Raw genomic sequence first — 18,549 nt, 5'->3', positions numbered from 1 at the left:
ACAAGACATTTCCCTGGGCCGTTGTGTGATTTTCTCGCAACCAGGGCCTGCCAACCTCTTGCTGCCTTCCTTACAATCGCCTCTACACGGCTTCCAGTGAAAACACCCACGCACACACCTAAGTGGCCCTGCAGGTCCCTGGGTTCAGGGTGTGGGTGGAGGCGGGCGCCAGAGCCTTCCCACACTGTGCCACTGGGAGGAACCCGAGAAACGGGGGTTCCTGCCTTGGCTCTGTCTCTCATCAGCAAATAGCCTGGGTGAGTGGGGACAGTTTTCTGAACCCAGCTCCCCTATCTGCACGAGGATCGTGGACCCCACGCTGGAAGTCTGCTTCGAGGAGTTGAAGCACCTGACACTTTCTGGGGGCCCCACACGTGCTACCTCCACTGTCAAGTTCCACATACAACCCCACACACTTTCATAGGGACACTGCCCAATTAGAGTTGGCGATACCCACCTCACGGGCTTGGCGGGAGTAAATAATGCATACACAGCACAAGGCACAGTTGCTAGCACACAGCTGGCGCTCCATAAATATGAGTTCGCTTCCCATCATCTTGGGAGACGGAAGGTAGGGAGCCAGCTGGGCTGTTCTGTTTGGGAGCCCAGTTCCTAGGTTCTGTAACGACCTCAGCCCACAGAGCCACGTGAGGATGGCCTCCCCAGCCTGCTCATGCTGGCGCAGGGCTGGTGCCAGGGCTGTGGGGAAACAGGCAGGCCAGGAAGGAGGGAGGTGCTCGTGGCCACTGGCTGCAGCTGATCCCAGGGGGCAGTCCCACTGCACGGCTGTTCTAGAACCTACAGCTCCAGCCCTCCTCTGTGACAAGTTGGCTGGGACTTCAGCCAGCCCAGTCCCTGAGCTGCCAATCTGCAAAGACCCTGGGGGAGGGGTCTCTGGCAGAAGAGTTTCAAAATTCCCAGGTAGCCAGAGGGATGAGGGAGCGGGGTGGGGTGAGTGGGAAAAGTCTCTTAGCGGTGGAAAGCTCTGGCTTGGTTGATGTTGGCTAGAGGTCCAGCCTGTGGCGTCTCCTTGGCTGCCTTGATTGAACCCTGCACCTGTCCAGATCCCGTGGGACCTGACCTTGCCACGCTAGCTAGGGACCCTCCCCAGCACCCGTGGAAGCCCTGACGCGACCCCTCACTCATCTGTGTTCTGATAGATGTGAGCTCACAGAGCGCAGGGACCACTGCTCACCTGCCTCCACTCCCCGGTGGCAGCCTGGCCCGAGGGGCACAGCATTTCCTGTTTCCTGCCTCGGGGCACACCTTGGTTTGCCCAATCCGAGGCCGCCACCACCCACCCCTGCCTGCTCCAACAACTCCTTCCAAGCCTATCAGGCAACTTTGGGGTCCTTTGCCTCTTGGGCCTCAGTTTCCCCATATGTAAAACAGGCTACTAAAGACGGCCCGTGTGGGCTGTGTGTGAGGATTTGACCACTGGCTGGAGCTCCATTTGTGTGGCTGTGGCAGTGGTGAGGAGCGCAGGCCCCGAAGTAGGTCCCTCAGGCTCACCCGGGTCCACCGCTCCTTTGCTGTTACCTCCTGCAGCCTCAGTCTTCATGTCTGTAAATGGGGTCCTCACGTCTACTTCAGGAGCTAAGCATGTGGAGCGGGGCCTGGCACGTAATTGTTGGCCATTATCATTATCACTGTTGAGTATCTACCTTGTGCCAAGTCCCATGCTATGCCAGAAGTCATCCGGCACTCCACAGGAAGAGCGTTGCCTGGGCTCTGCCTCTGGCCCACGGGTGTTCTGGGGTAGGAGGATGCCTGCCCCCGCCCCCCACTCCTCACATGGGGGAGGCTGCGGGGCAGGAAGGCAGCCTGGCCTTGACTTCCGTCACCCCGGGACCCGCCTGCCTGAGGTGAGCCGGCCCCGCGCCCACTCAGGCTCAGGCTTGTCCCTTGATCAGGAGCCACCTCGGACCAAGTCCGGTGTTAGATGACGGACGTCTAGGATGAGTCACAGAGGGCCCTGCCCTCTGGGTCCAGCAGGGGAGAAGGCCGGTGTCCTTGCTTCTCCAACAGCAGTGACAGCCCTCTCCTCCAGCGAGATTTTTCAAGGAAAACAGGAGGGCGGCACGAAGGTGATGCTAATTACCTCTAATTATCCAGCAGAGGAAAGCACTGCTTTCCCTGACTGCTCCTAATGTGATAAAGAGCTATTATTAGGCGGGAGCTGGGAAGCTGCCACCAGGACAGTCTGAAGAGGGAGAGGAGGTGTGCAAGCTGCTGCTCCCAGAGGCGAAGGAGCTGGAGTGGTGGTAGGGGCAGGAGAGGAGGGAACTAGTACAAACGAGGGCCAGGTATGCGCCAAGCATCTTACTGCACTGCCCCGGAAGGCAGGTGATCTCCCCCATTTCATAGATGAGAAAGGTGAGGCACGGAGAGGTTAAGTAACTGTTTCGAAGTCACACAGCAGGTAAACCGGAGACAGAAGCAGGATGCCGAGCCGGGTCTCGGGTGCCAAAAGCTGTGCTCTTCCTATTGTGTCCCATCAGGGGCAGAAACTGGACCTTGTAGCGTTTCACTCAAAAGGAACCTTCAGCTGCTCCTTTTGATGTTCGGTTTTTCTGGCACAGGGAGACTCTTGGGGTGGTGAGGCACAAAGTCATTGCTCCCCTTTGCCCTGACAGGATTCAGAGACCCTTAAGAAGGCGGAAGTCCCTGGACACAGGTCAGGAGCATCAGTTCCAAGTCCTGCGGGTCGCTCCTCCTGAGGGAGGTGGACAGCACAGGCTTAGGACGGGGCCCGAGTCCAGACGCCGACTCCTTGCTTCGGGCCTCCCTCTCCCATTGGTGACGTGGAGGGACCTAACCCCTGCTGGGGGGGTGTGCTGCTGCCCAGCGAGGCAAGTGTACCAGGGCTGAAGATAGTCCTCAAAGCCTCCTGGGTCCACGGGTAGAAACTCACGTCTGTCCAGGGAAGGCCCTTTAACCAGGAGTGATTGGTTTCACGAGTGGAAGAGTCTAGAAACTCCTCTTCTTCTTGGGCCAGCACCAGCCCCTGGAGCCCCCCAGTGAGGAAGGAAGGCGTGGGGCAGCTTCATTTGTGACCCTCGGATGGTTCAGGATTTGTGCATTGGGGTCCTGGGACTTTGGGGGGAGAGAAGACACAAGCGAGAACAATTTGGCCCAGCAAGCCGGAGGCTGGCCTGAGCGAGTCAGAGGGTGTGGCCTGTGGACTACAGGGGCAGCAGTGCCTGATAAAGTTTTAGCGTTAAGTGGTTTTTGTGTGTGTGTGTGCTAGAATTCCTCTACGTTACCTTCAAATCTCATTCAAATTTCCACTCGATGGCCCAGTGTGAGCTGTGCCAAGCTTTGTCCACCATCAAGGTGCAGGGTGGGTGTGGGGGCTGGGACAGGCAGCCCTTGATGCTAAAGGAGGGAGAAGCCAGAGCCCTCTGCAGAGATCCCTGCCCCTCGCGTGGGGTCTGCTCTTCCTGCTGTCAGGCTACACGGAACCTGGGGAAACTGGGTTATGCTTGGGCAGCGCCTGGCACTTGACAAATGGCAGCTGACACTGTAACAAGAGAAGGCAGAGCTCCTGTTCCCAGGGCTCTTCACTGACTGCAGCCTGCTTGCTCCTCCGCCCCCCCAGCTGCTGGGCACATCCCCCCGTTTCTCATATCCACCCAAGCTGGGCCTATGGCCACTGGCTTCGGACCTGGACTTGAGCCCTGGCTCTGTCATGGTGCAGCTGTGTGACTTTGGGAGAGTCCCCAGCCTCTCTAAGCCTCAGTGATCTTACCTCTACAACGGGGATGTGAATGCAGTGCTGAGCACACAGTGGGTGTCCCTACTGGGAGCTGCCGACTCCCTCTGGAAGGCACGTGGCAGTGGACGAGGTGCTGTCATACTGAAAGGTGGACCTTGGGACTGCCCGGGCACACCCCTCCCACCGCATTCCCGGCAGGAGTTTCTTTTTAATCATCTGCACCCATAGTCCAGCCCAGTCCTAGACACCCTGCGAGTGTGTTTAAAATGCAGACTTGGGGAAGCAGATTTGGCTCAACTGATAAGAATGTTTGCCTACCACATGGGAGGTCCACGGTTCAAACCCAGGGCCTCCTGACCCATGTGGTGAGCTGGCCCACGCGCAGTGCCACACAGGGGTGTCCCTTGCACAAGGAGTGTGCCCCATAAGGAGAGCCGCCCAGCGCGAAAGAAAGTGCAGCCTGCCCAGGAATGGTGCCGCACACACGGAGAGCTGACGCAGCAAGATGACGCAACAAAAAGAAACACAGATTCCCAGTGCTGCTGAAAGAATGCAAGCAGACACAGAAGAACACACAGCGAATGGACACAGAGAGCAGACAACTGGGGGGGGGAAGGGGGGAGGAAAAAAAAAGCAGACTTGCAAGCTCCACTGATTTAGACTGATTTAGCATCTGCACAGGGGCTGCCCTGGGATCTGCATTTTATAGAAACTCTCCAAACCACTCTGAGATGGGGATCCATCGTTTCACAGCTGCCGACCGGGAGCTTCCGCTTTCGGTTTGCGCGAACCCCTCCACCTCCACCTCTGGTTCTGGTTTCCTCCGGGGGAAACACTGTTGTCCTGACTGGTGCTCTGGGGCAGGGGCGTGGGGATGGCCAAGCACGTGGGGGCAAGAGCACAGGCCCTGGAGGTTCCATCCAGTCCCCTCGATGGCATGTCGAGTGGCATGAACTGTCCTAGGCCTTGTTTTCCCAATCTGTGAGGTGGGAGCACAGTGCCAGCCCCAGAGGCTGTGCGAGGCAAGGACGATGTGTGGAGGGACTGCTGATGAAGCTCTCACCGGGGGCGGGTGACACTTACCACCGAGGACAGGTCCACATTCTCCACCCTCCTGTCCCCCAGCAGCACAGGCTGCAGGCCGGCGACGCGCAGCTGCACCGAGGACGTGCGGTACACGAAGCTCAACAGCCAGTCTCCCCTGTGGGCCGAGAAGGGAGGGTCAGCCCTGCAGAGCCTGAGGTCAGGGTGGGCCACCTGCCTCCCGGCAAGTCCAGGCCTGCACTGGGGAAAACGGCGGCAGTGGCAGAGGCAGCAGGGGACACCTTGGGAGCACTTCCGGTGCGCCAGGCCAGGGTTTTCACAGGCGGCCTGTGGCCACCCTCGGGCAGATGCCAGGTTAGCTCACCTAGGACAACGTGTTTGTTTGCTTTGCTCCCTGTTGGGGTCTCAGAGGTGAGAACAGCGCCTGGCACTCAGTAGATAAGTACCTACTGCATCAGTGAATGAATGAATGAGGGAACTGGGTAAGTTCTCAACACATCAGCATGTTGCTCAGGAGAGCTGCTCTCCGCTAGGCAGAGGTTTCCCCCTCCCTGGGGTGGCTGGTTGGGGGCTCAGTGGGAAAGGAGGGAAGGTGGGGGGTCCTCCTGGGGGTGGGGTCAGGGGAGAGGCCCAGGAGGTCCGGGGCAGCCAGGCTCTGGGGGTGGACCCCCGGGGTCTAGGGCACTGTGGTAGGGTGCACTGGGCATGCCCACAAAAGCAGCGTGTTCTCCATCTGGATTCATTCCTGGGGTGCGGCCCCAGGGGGAACAGGGCCTTCTCAAGGTGCTGCTTTCAGTCCAGGGAGGCTTGATGAGGGGAAAGCCCCCAGGAGGGGCAGCCGCGGGAAGTCAGCGCAACCGGAGGAGAAGCGGGGCGACGGTGCCCTGTGAGGGGAGAGCCAGGGAACCCCAGGACTGCCGGCAGCCAGAAGGCCGCCACCCCGAAGGAAGCCAAGCCTCCAGGCTCTGAAGCCAGGGGTGAACAAGTCCCGGTTAAGCCCACCCACGGGGCGGTGCCGTCACAGCAGCGGCGAGACTAAGGCAGCTGCCTCTTCGTGAGCCGGAGGGACAGCCCTGCGCTCCACGGGCGGGCCTGGCCCAGCCTGCGGGTCCCTCCTGCTCCCGCCCACCTATTGCTGAGGAGTCACGGGTGGTCCAGAGGGCACCCTCGCCCTCCCCCAATCACATCCTCGGATTACCTACAGGAAATAGCCCCCGGCCCTCTCCTGCCCATTTCTTCAGATGCAACAAGCACTGTCTCCGGAAGAGAAGGTCCGAGGCGCCTCCCTGTTGAGCCCCTGAATCTCATCCTTGGGGTCAGCTGGGCTATCCAAGGGCCATGTGCTCGGGCCACGTTGCTTCAGCAAGCCCAGGACACAGCTCCAACGTGGCAGATCTGGTTGTGTCCCCACACCGGCTCCCCCAGTTCTGATGCTGGTCTGCACTGTCTGTTGATTTGGCGGAGGGCCTCCCCCACATCAGGTGGGGTGACAACGCCCTGAGAGTCGGGAGGCGGGGCAAGTCCCAGCCCCCCCCCTCCATGTGACCGGGTGTCTCGCTGCCTGGGCAGGGGGTGGGTGCCCTCGAGGGCACCTCCCAGGCCTCATCCTCTGTGGTTTCTGACCACGTGGGGACGTGTATTCCCAGCGGCCCAGGACAGACCCTCCTGCTGTGAGCTCACCAGACCCCGGCCCGGTGACCAAAGCTCACCAGACCCCACTACGACCTGCAGGGTCCCCAAGCAGAAACAGCTGTGGAACGGCTTAGCCCCTCCCTCTGTGGCCAATCGACCACCAAGTCCTGCCGAGTTACCCCCTCCCAAACCCCGCATACATCTCCTGTCTGTCCCTCCCTCCAGTCCCAAGACCAGGCTCTCCCCCGACACGGACGCCTGTGACAGCCTCTCTGCCCTCCCTGCTCCTGAGCCCTCTGGCCTTCTAAAAATACACCTCCTTCTTGGAAGGCACCCAGGGCTCCCACTGCTTGCAGGCTTTCTCTTCTAGAACATTCCTTAACTCTCTCCAGAGAGCAGTGCTTCCAGTCCTCTAATTATCCTAATACTGAGGGCCCAGGAAGCACCGTCTCTAAGCATAGATGACAAAGTCAAGGGAGACTGACTTAGATCTCAGGGAGTTTTACTCTGGACTAAGTCAGGTTCTTTTGAGGAACTCCTCTTAACACTCAGTGCATCAAGGACTGGGGATGAGGCTGGTCTGTAAGTGTTCCCAATACAGACAGGAAGGGCAGCCTCATTCCTACTAAATTACTTGTTAAACTTGTGATAATATTTTACTTAAAATGTCAATCTCTCCTACTTACACACATTGAGGGACAGAAGAGGAACACCTACGTGCCAGAAGGTTCCGTATCCACCCGACGGTGCTGAGCAAAGCACCGGGGCCTTCCCTGCCCTCGAGCCCCTTCTCCCTCTGTGCCCGTCTCTCGCTACGGGGGCCGTGGGCCCACGCCCTGGATCACACAGCACCAGGTTTAAGCCTGCACTACCAACTGCCAGCAGCGTGACCTTGGGCTTGACCCCCTGGAGCCTCGGTCTCCTCCCAGAGCGGGTGGGAGCTGTGAGACGGTACCGGCACAGAGCTTGGATGTGTGCTCAGGAAGCAGAGGTGTGGTTATCACTTCCTGCTCCATCACTACTGACCTACCCTTATGCTTCTGGCTCTTTCTGTGCTGTGGCCTCTCCTGTTGGGCCAGCTCCTCCAGTCCCTGATGGTCTCCTACCCATGCCTTCACAACCCAGCCAGGATGTCACCTCCTCCAGGGAGCCCTCCCTGAACTTCCCACCTCGTTAATATGAATCCCTTGCTCCTCGTGTGCCTCTGTGTTGGGACTTGCTCCATTTTTTTTTTTTGAAGACTTATTTTATCTATTTATTTCTCACCCCCCTCGTTGTTTGTGCTCGCTGTCTGATCTCTGTTTGCTGTACGCTCTCTGTGTCTGTTTGTTTTCTTTTTAGGAGGCATTGGAAATTGAACGTGGGACCTCCCATGTGGGAGCTACCTCTGCTGCCTGCTTGTCGTGTCTCTCATTGTTTCCTTGTTGTGTCTCCTTGATGCATCATCTTGTTGGATCAGCTCTCCATGCCAGCCTGTCACATCAGCTTGGTGTCTTACCTGTCTTCTTTAGGAGGCACTGGGAACTGAACTTGGGACCTCTCATGTGGTAGGGGGGTGCCCAACTGCTTGAGCCACATTTGCTTCCTGATGTGCTCCTTTTATGACTGTCGTTACAGGTCCTCCCCTGGGTGGGCAGCTCCTTGAGGGCAGGACTGTGCCTTATTCACTGCTGAAGCCCAAGCACCTGGCAGGACCTCTGGCACATTGTCAGTATAATAAAGGGTTACTGAATGAATGAATGAATGAGTGAATGGGCGAATAGATGACTACTGGAGGTGTTAACTGCTCTAATACCTTACTTTGATTGAATACCAATTTGCTGATGAATGGTGGTTCAGGCTGGTAATGACTCCATCTGGGGCTCTGGTTTGTGTGTGGTCTTCAGAGCAGAGGTGTGCAAGCGAGAGCTGGAGGCAGTGGGCTGCAATGAATTCTGGGCAGATGCCTGACCAGCCAGCTGTGTGACCCAGGACAAGCTACAACACTTCTCAGTGCTTCCGTGCCTCATCTGTAAAATGGGGACAGGGGTACCTGCTTTGATGCTCACGAGGATTTAGTGTGGTGTAAGGTGTGTAAAGAGCCTGGTGCACGTGGCAGGTGTTCAGCAGACAGCAGCTATCCTCATAACCAAGGTCAGTTGTCACAACCCCTTCCATGCCCCAGATCTGCACCGGCCAATGTGGAGCCACTTGAAAGGCAGCTCATGCCACCTGGAAGCCAGATTTTAAATCATTGAATATTCATGAGGTTTAACTTAAATAGCCACAGTGGCTACCGCACTGGAGAATGCGGTTCTAGGTCTCTGCTACTCCAGGCCTGGCTGGACCTGCAGCATCGGTGCCATCTTGGAGCCTGTTAGAAAGGGGGAGGCTTACCTGCCCCCGACACCTGCTCTGCATCTGCAGCTTAACAGGATCCCAGGTGATTCCTGCGCCCAGTAAAATGTAAGAAGTATGGACCCTGGGCAGCGGTTGGCAAACTGGGCCTGTGGGCTGAGTCTGCCTCTGCCTGATTCCTAAGGAGCTGAGAGAAAACATCTACTGTCTGGCTCCTTAGAGAAATGTCTGCGAGACCCCTGACCTAGGGCATTGTTCTTAGAGCCAGGGGAGGCTCCTAGGAGACCGTCCTCCTTCTCCCTGCCCCGGGCACATGGCCTCTATCCCCCCAGGCTGGTTGGCTCTGGCCTGGGCCGTCCCTGTTGCTACAGGCCAGTGGCGTTGCCTGCTGTTAACTCATTTCTTCTTCAAAGAAGCTCTGCAAGCAGGTGTGATGGGATTTCAGTGCTAAAATAAAAAAAGTCCTGGGAAAACTGGGGCAAGTGGGTCGTTGGTCAGTTCCATTTCACAGATAAGGAAACTGGGGCACCAGAGCGCAGGTATTAAATGGGGGAGCCAGGATGGGAAGGCAAGTCTGCTGGGACTCAGAGACCAGGTCTGTATCCCTAAGTCTTGCTGCTTGAGCTGTGGATCTCTAACTCTCTCTTCCTCCTTGTATACTCAGCTTTCTCAAGTTGAGAAGTTATTAAAAGGCACAAATGCCTACTCTGGGGTTTGTGCTCCCCAGGGGACAGAACTGGACTAGGTTGTGGTTTCCCTACACATGGCTCTTCCGTCCCTTCTATTTGAATCTACAGTTGGTGCTGGAGTTGGTAGGTGTATGTCCAGGAGACTTGAATCTTCGGGCTGTCCATGTGCCAGCTGGGCCATGAGCCTCAATGGAGTTGCAACATCTATACTCTCCAGTTCACTGTCACCCAGGACAACTAACAAGGAGGTGATGATGGACAACTACCATACCAAGGAACCAAGAGAGTTACAACTGCAAACAAGGGAATCCCATCCATCGGCCATATGGGACTGAAGCCCCCTCTCAATTAGAGGTGGAGTGGGCATCACCATCCCAGAATCCTCAGGATTGGAGAATGAACTATGGACTAGAGTGGACTTACTGGTATTCTACTCTACTTATTGTGATTTTAGCAATGGGAGAACTTGTATCATTGATGTGGAGGCAGTGGTCACTGGTGGTTCTGAGGTCAGGGAGAGGGAAAACAGATGAAATACAGGGGCATTTTCAGGACTTGGGAATTGTCCTGAATGACACTGCGATGATAGATACAGGCCATTATATATCTTGTCATAACCTACAGAATTGTGTGGGAGATGTAAACTATAATCCGTGCTTAGTGGCAATGCTCCAAAATGTGTTCATCAATTGCAATGAATGTACCACAGTAATGAAAGATGTTGTCAATGGGGGTAAATGTGGGTGGTATGGGGAGCAGGGCACCTACTTTTTATGTAACATTTATGTAATCTAAATATCTTTGAAAAATAAAAAATAAAATAAATAAAAGGCACAAATGCACCACTGATGAACATCAACTATAGCTCTTCAATGGATGCTAAAGCCATCAGGGGAAAGATGCTGGGGCACAGGGTAGTACTTGGTCTGTGCTGCCCCCAGATTACTCTTTAATTAAAAAAGTAGAAAAATGTGCCTTTACAATGGAGAGTCAGACGGACTACGACCTCCCCCACCCCACGAGCCCAGTGGTCCCCAGTGACATGGGACAGCCTGAGGCTGTGTCCTCCTACAGAAGGCAGCCGGGGGGACGCATCACTGCTGGAACTGTTTGTCCTGAATCTAACCAGGGAGGGACAGATGAATTAAGAACTGGTATGTTCTGTGGAACAAGTAGCCTGGTCTTTCCCAAGGATTCATGTCACCAAAGACTAGGGATAAGACTGTTCTAATGGGGGTGGGTGGGGTGGGGGAGGGACGAAGAGACTAAAGAGGTGTAACCTCCAGACATGTTAGTGAACCTAGAGGGGACCTTGGGTTGGGGGGGAATCCACTTATAAACCACCCTTTTGGACAAAAGGCAAAACTTGAATGTGACTGTCATTGGATGATGTTAATAAGTTTATGTTGATTTTTTTTTTTTTTTTTTGGGTACTGGGGACCAGGGATTGAACCTGGAACCTCTTATATGGGAAGCTGGCACTCTACCAGCTTCCCTGAGTTTTTAACTTTTTTTATTTTTTAAATTTTGTTTGTTCTTTGTTTTTGTTTTTTCAGGAGGCATAGAAACTGAACTCGGGACCTCCTGTGGGGGAGGTGGGTGCTCAGCTGCTTGAGCCATATCTGCTCCCTGTTGATTTTCTTTTGTGTGTTGTGGTTGTGGGAGATGAATGCTAAAACATTTAGGAGAGGAAGCCATGCTACCTGCAGCCTACTTTGGGATGCGTGGACAAAAGTGAGTATGTGCACGTGTGCATGTGTATGCATGCGTGTGTAGACGGAGCAGGTGTGGCAAGATGTGAACATCTGGCAAATCTAAGTGAGGAGTATACAGTCCATTGCACTATTTCTTTTAATTTTTAAATAGATTTGAAAATTAGAAATAAAAGAGTATGGGGAAAAGCTAAGTATCTTACGCTGCTTGTCCATATACGGTCCAAGCCAATTCAGTGCTCCCTACTGTCTAATTGCTAGACTCAGATCAACCCAGGTTACAGCTGTTTTCCCCATCATCTCTCCTAAGCCTTGAAGCAGCACTGCACCCAGGAAAGGGACAGACTTGGGACCAGAGGCTGGTTCAAACACCAGCTCGGCCACTCACTAGCTCTGGGCATGCTGCTGTCTGCTTCCTCATTCTGCGAGCACCCAGGTGTGAGAGAGCTTGGTCCAAAGAAGGGGGCTAATGGGCGCTTGCTGTCTGGGAGATCCTGGCTCAGTACGAGGCTAAGCTGGGCCTCAGTCCCTGATTTCTCTAAATCAGTGGTTCTCAAAGTGTGGTCACTTGGGAACCTGTTAGCACTGCAGTTCTGGGGCCGCACTCCAGATATCCGGAATCAGAGACTCCTGGTAAGGGGGCCCAGCCCCCAAGTTTTAACAGGTCCCCCAGGTGATGCTACTGCATGAACCACACAGTTAAACCCGTGATCGGCCACCACCACAGCCTGTTGGAGGTCATGGCTGGCCCTTCCACCGGGTCTTGAGCCACCTGTGGCAGGGCCCCTCCCTGCATAGCACCGGGAACAGAGACTTGCCTGTGGTGGCCTCTTGTGGCCACACAGAGACCTAACAAGTCCCTCTGGGGCTCCGAATGAAACCCTCTAACCACTGGCTCTGCAGCGTGACCTCGTTCCTCACAGGTTCAAAAGGGAGCAGTAATTCTCACCCTAGCTGGTTTCTAGGACTCAATCAGCACAAAGAAGAAAAAAGAATTGCAAAGAGCTTCAGTAAAGTAAATTATACATTTATGTATGTATATAGGGCCTGAATCCCCCTTTTCTGCTCCTCCCGTGTTTATGTAGGTTCAAGGCCTGTGGGGGCCAAGAAGAGGAATTCCTAGTTGGTGCTTGCTTTAATCAAGGAACTACAGCTGTTTTTTTTTTTTGTTTGTTTGTTTTTTAATCTATATCCTCCTTTCCCTTTTTCTTCCTCCTTCTCCCTTTTTCTCTCTAGAGAAATGGCTTAGGATCTCACAAAATAATTGAAAACCAAGCTTATTAGCCTCTGGTTCTCAACAGAACAGATGGGTTTAATAAGATTCTGCTGCTTTCATACTGTGCACATGCAATTTTAATTTTCCCTTTGCTGTTTATGAAAAGTACCAAAAAATGTGCCATGTGAATATGCCCAGTAATAATTATTCTACCTGCTACCCCTTATTGGGCACTAAGTGGCAGCCCTTTTCCTATATAATCTCATTTAATCTTTCCAGAACCCTTGTGCAGGAGGGACTGTTATTCCCATTTTACAGGTGGGGGCACTAAGATTCAGAGAAGTTGTTTGCCCCCAGTCACCATTTTAACCAGGACTGTCTGATACCAAAGGTTCTGTCCTTTCTTTCAAAATAACCATACTTTAAAAAATGAGTCTCTTTCACCCCCTACTTCCAATTCTGTCCAATCCTTAGGGGTGACCACTGTTATTAGTTTGTGACAATTCTTCTAGACCCTTCTGTGCATTTATAGACCTACATACATACATTTATGCACATGCAGGAAATGGTTTCCTCCTAAGTGGGATCATAGCATAAATTGTTACACTTGCTTCTTTTTTTAGTCCTGAACTGTTCCCCTCTTTATGATCATTCAGTTGTTGAAAGTCTTTTGCCATCATAAGCAGAGCTGCGCTGACACCACTGTGCACGTGGGCGAGTGTCCTGTCATGCAGAATCTTAGAAGCCAAAATCTGTGGCGTCAGAAAAATAGGCACATTTAAAGTTTTGACAGATACTGCCAATTGCCTGCCGGAAGGATGTACTAAATGCAACTGCTTCCAACAGAGTAGGACAGTGCCCATTTCTTCACGCCTTCACCAACTCTGAATGCCGATCATGTTTCAAATGTCTGATAAGCTGATAGGTGACAGATGCTATCTTACTGATTTTAAAATGCATTTGTCTCATTGATGATGAGGTTGGGTGTCTTTTCAAATGGTTATAGACGGTATTTATTCTTGTGAGACTGTGTAGAGATAGCCTTTGGATGTTTTCTTAGTGGATTTTTAAAAAACTGATTTTCATTATCTCTTTATATATTATGGCTCTTCACCTTTTGTTCCTTTGTTTTCTCTATTGTATTCTGATTCTAAGAACTCAGCTTACAGTAGCAATGATAGAGCCAAATTAATTGGCTGAACTCCCATGTCCTGGTTAATACCGTCTTTCCATGGCTAAAAACCACCTATTTTTATTTTTATTTATTTTTTGAGTACTGGGATTGAACCTGGGAACTCATATGTGGGAAGCCGGTGCTCAAACACTGAGCCACAATGGCCTCCCTCAGCAGTTTTTTTCTCTTTCGTCTTCTTTGATGTTGTTTGGTTTTTGTTTTTTTCAGGAGGCACCAGGAACCAAATCAGCAAACAGATCAACTGTTTGAGTCACATCCTTTCTCTAAAAACTACCTATCTTGAAGTTGTGTTTGTGGAGCCACTGTTCTCCCAGTCACCTCCCCTGTATGCTCTCGAGTCTTTTTACTCCTTTTTCTTTTTTGCCCCTTACAACCAACCACCTTATCTTACTGTTTCTTAAACTCCAAATCTGTCCTTTGGACCTGGCTTAGAATGTCACCTTCCCTTGCCCTGGGCTCGGTCAGCACCCTGCAGTGAGCTTTTTACCCAAAACACAGGGTCCTGATCCAAAGTCCTTGGGGCTGGCTGTGTTTCAGAATTCATAATTTTTGTTGCTTTGTCCTGCGTACCACGATACCCCTGTGAACTTGGGGGCGCCCCCAGTCACTCACCCCGTACTCAGAGGGCAGAGTGTGGCTTATATACCGTCTCTCGTCTTGCCACTAAGTCTGTACCCTACTGAGGAGAAAAGCCTTCGGTGTTCCGCGCGGGCTGAGCTTTGGTGCTGCAGAGCAGCGTCTGCGGCCCTGACCGCTTTCCGGATTTCCTTCCCGCTGGGCGCTGGGTGTCGTGAGGGCTGGCCTGGGGCGTGCTCCTGCTGGAGCCAGCACGCTGCCTGGCACGAGGCTGGTGCTTGCTGAAAGCTTGTTGACTGCACGGCCCAAGGGACAGTGAGAGCAGCAGCCCAGGAACGGCTTCTGTCCTTCCCAGCATCCACCGCGTGCTTTGATTTGCAGACTGTTGACCATCGCTGCACCCCCTTTTACTGGTGGTGAAACAGGCAGGTCTGGGTGAGTCCAAACTGCATGCTCCTGAATGCTGTCCCCGTCCTCGGCTTCACCCTGAGGCTGAAGGGACGGGTCACCTTCTCAGGCCGGCTCTCCAGAGGCCTCCGTGGTGGCCTTCATCTCTTCTCCTTCCCCAAAGTCTGGGTCGTGGCCTGGGCTGAAAGCTCCCAAGTCCTCGTTCTCAGTCCCCAAACAAGGATGGCTTCCTCTTCAGGCCCCCTGCCTCTTGCCCAGGGTCTGTCACACTGCCTGGGTACTGGCCCCCACCCCTGCCAGCTCCCTGCTCTAGCGCCCGACCCCCACCCCAAAACAATGCTCCAAAAACTCAGCCTTCTGGCCCCTTGCTCTGAACCCCCTTTCTTCACCTCCTAATAACTAAAATATAAGCTCCTTAGTCAGCATTCAAGTACTTTCCATTTGGGCATGAACTGTTTTTCAGACCATGTCCCACTCGTCCCCACCCCGTCCCCAGCTCCAATCATGCTGACATCGCTCAGCGGGTCCCAGGCCTGGAACAGGGAGAGCCTTCCCGGATCTTTCCCTCCATTGCCACTGATCCTATGGGGACCGGCGTTCCCCAGGCAGAACACGCCTGGGCCTTGCTCCTAATGGGGCCAGTGTCCCGTGGGTCGAGATCCTCTAGGCCAGGGGCCAGGTCTCAAGCATCCATGTCCCCAGCACAGGACCTGGGCCGCCTCCCCACTGGTGCACGGTTTGACAGACCTGCAGTAGCCATTGACGATCCTCCCAGACACCACCTTCCGGAAAGGCTCCCAGTGCTTGGCTTCTCCTTCCACAGGTGCACCTAGCAGGACGACGTCCTCAATGATCCCTTGGCAATCTAGGGAGAGACAACGGGAAAAGACGTCAGCGTCCCTGGTCACAGAAGGTCCTGGGGAGGCACCTTCCAATAGCAGTGGAAGAAGTGAATGTCATGCACACATACGCATGTGCACACACGTGTACCTATGCATACACACATGCACGCACATGTGTATGCACAGTAACTGGGGTTTCCACCTGCTGCAAGCCCCTCATATGCCTGTCCGAGTCCAGCAGAGCATCACAGTCCCGTTTTAGAGTTAAGGAGAAAGACATCTTTAAGATGACATGGCTAGTAAGAGACACAGCTCGAGTTTGAACCCAGGTCTCTTTCCACCACCCATGAGACTTACGACCGACCATGTGCTCAGATGGGATGTCTTCCTTTAGGACAGGCTGCTGGCCCCCGGACCAGCACACACTCCAGGCTGGAGAGCCTTCCTGTGCATCAAGTCCCCTGGGAGGTGCACAGCCTGCTGGGAAGGGGGAAATGGACAGGAGATGGGGGCAAAGGAGGCCTGGGGGCAGGGAGTGCATGATCTCTTGCACTGACCTGATGACTGAGAAGTATCTTAGACCAGGGCTGTTCAGTGTGGCCCACCGACCAGCTGGTCCACAGGCTGTGTGCTGAAGTAGGGATATTGAGAGGAAGCATTTATCTCACAGCAGCCTGGAAACAGCTCAGGTGGGCTTGCAGACCACCCTTGGAGAAGCTCTAGACCAATGAGAGGGGGCACCCCTCACCCCATCACTCTCTCCTCTTACTCTGCTGTATTTTTCTTGTCTCGCATCACTGGTTTCTCATCTGCCTTCTGCTCTAAAATCAAGGGTTGATGAGGGTGGCTGCCTGGCAGCCTTATTCAGAGCTGTAAGGCCGGGATGTGGAAAAGCACTTGGCACATAGTTGATGCTCAATATTTAAATGAATGAATGAGTAAACAAGCTATTGTCCCCCGGGAAAGCCAGCATATGGGCTTTGCAGTCTCACAGCCCAGGGTTCAAATCCTTCTACAGCTAAGGCACATACTTTCTCCAAGCCTGAAAGAGGATAATGATCTTGGCCTTGCAGGCTCTACAGGAGGCGTAAGTCACAGCATGGGAAACCCCAGCACGGTGCCTGCACAGACGCTAGCATGCCCCTTGTTCCCCATAGCCCGCCTCCCACACGGAGCTCTTTCTTACAGTTCTGAGTTCCCCTGTGTCTTGGGAGCCACGTGCTCAGTGTCCTTCCTGGGGTGTGTGCCCAGGAGGGACAGCTCTGCCCAGCTAGTGACACAGGACAGGTGGCTCTCTCTGGATTCTGCTTTCTAACTACAGTGGCTCCACTTCTGCCATGTCCGTTTGTGGGATTAAAGGGTTCCAGGCCAACCTGAGTTTGAGAACCCCTGGACCCAGCTCTCTGAGTCCTTCGCTGGCTCTAAAGTTAAAAGATTCTGGGGCACAGACTTCTAGTTTCATCCCCTTTTATTCTCAGGGCGCTAATCTGGCAAAAGAATGAAAAGTTAAGAGAGTAGTGTGTGCCCAGCAGCAGGGATGGACTCAGACTTGCCCCGCCCTGCATCCCACGTGAGGGCTTACGTTGCTGAAGGGGGCCTTAGGGACTACCCCTTCCTTGGGCAATGAGGAAATCAGGGTTTGCCCAAGGCCGCACAGCCAGTGAGACTCCAAGCTGGGCAGAACCCAGAGCCGCACTCCTGGGCCCCTGGGTCCTTCTCTCCGCTGTCTGCAGTGAAAACTCCAAGCAGAGAGATCACACAAGGGTGGGAGGGGGAATTCTCCTAGGGAATCCTGGGCACCAGTGCTCTCAGAGTGCCGAACGGTTGACAACCCAGGGCTAGCCACTGAGCGGAACGACCCTCCCTGGGAGCTGGTCAGCTCTTCAAGCAGAGCCCCTTGGGGCCGGCAGCGAGATACGGGCATTCCTGATGGGCAGCCATGAACAAGCGTGAGGCTCCTGGAAGTGGCTGCCCAACTGAAGGCAAAAAAGGTTTATGCCCATGACCTTGAACGGAAACCAGGAGGTGAACTTCAGAAAACAGCCCAGAGCGCACGCGCCAAATCAAGCCAGGGTGGGCGGTGAGTTGAAAGCACATTTGCGCATCCCCGACGCGAGGCTGCAGCTCTGCCTCACTGGCCTCTCCCCCAGTCCTCGGCTTGCTGTGCTCAGATGGGCTCTAACGTTTGCGAGAGGATTTGCCCCCCGCGGCTGCCAGGCCTGCAGGTGAGCCGGCGGTGGGCTCTCGGGGATACCCGCTGTTAGCTGTGGGAAGTCGACAAGAGTCATTCACACCCACCCAGCATAGAGGGCACCCCCACCTGGCCGCTCCTGGGCATGGGATGGTCCCAGAGGAGAAACCTGCGTTAGGGAGGAAGAAGAGCTGGTCTCTGTATTGAAGGTACGTGTTGGAGTTGCTGGAAAGGGAAAAAACCGGTGAGAATTCAGTGTTTGGTCCAAATCTTTGTAATATCAGATTACAGCCTTCCAGGTAAAATACAGAAAATCCTCACTCATATTCCCATTTTTTGGCCAAGTAGGCTCTTCCATGGGCACAGACCACCACTCCCCTGGATCACAACACGGATTCAGTGCAGAAGCCCACTCCTTTCTCAGGCCTTTGCAGGGCTGGCTGAAGAAAGTGGAACGTACCATTTTAATAATAATTAATATGAAACCTAACCACTGTTTTTAACATTTTATTTTTAATTTTTATTGTGATAAGATATATAACCTCACCTGACCACCTTTTTATTGGCGGGACAATGTATGTTTGCTGAAACATGCTTGGATTTATTGTTGCTGCTATCATCAGTTTTTCTTCTTCTGAATTTTTAAGGTATTAAGGTATAAGGTAATAAGGTATTTTAAGGTATTAATTTTTAAGGTGGTTCTATAGTTTTATAACTGTTCAGAGGGGATCAAAAGAGACAACAGGTAAGTGGATGTGGCTCAAGCAATTGAGCTCCTGCCTACCACATGGGAGGTCCCTGGTTCGGCAGCTGGTGCCTCCTAAAGAAGATAGCAAGCTGGTGCAACAAGATGATGCAACCAAAGAAGAAAAACATAATGAGACACAACAAATCAAGGAACGGAGGGGGCTCAACCAATTAGGTACCTCCCTCCCACATTGGAGGTCCCAGGTTTGGTTTCCAGTGCCTCCTAAAGAAACAAGATGGAC

The 18,549-nt window shown here is 53.5% G+C and overlaps 1 protein-coding gene across 11 annotated transcripts in view; it reads right to left on the bottom strand.

Annotated features, from left to right (window-relative positions):
* TMCO4 (transmembrane and coiled-coil domains 4) overlaps window positions 1-18,549 on the bottom strand; it is a 100,500-nt gene that overhangs the window by 2,632 nt on the left and 79,319 nt on the right. For 5 of the 11 annotated variants that reach the window (XM_023588820.3, XM_023588817.3, XM_023588819.3 and 2 more), the window contains 3 exons: window positions 17,690-17,785; window positions 15,275-15,392; window positions 4,802-4,919 (listed from right to left, as the gene is read on the bottom strand). In XM_023588820.3, coding sequence (XP_023444588.1) covers window positions 4,802-4,919; window positions 15,275-15,392; window positions 17,690-17,785 — 332 coding nt within the window. Of the gene's footprint in view, window positions 1-2,386; window positions 3,097-4,801; window positions 4,920-15,274; window positions 15,393-17,689; window positions 17,786-18,549 lie in introns of those variants that run through there. The other 6 variants (XM_004458622.5, XM_071217744.1, XM_071217746.1 and 3 more) reach the window with 2 other exon arrangements.

Source organism: Dasypus novemcinctus, chromosome 9 (assembly GCF_030445035.2).
Source record: "Dasypus novemcinctus isolate mDasNov1 chromosome 9, mDasNov1.1.hap2, whole genome shotgun sequence".
Classification (NCBI taxonomy): Eukaryota; Metazoa; Chordata; class Mammalia; order Cingulata; family Dasypodidae; genus Dasypus; species Dasypus novemcinctus.
Note: the sequence above shows the minus strand (reverse complement) of the source record. Positions and strands in the feature narration are given on the sequence as shown.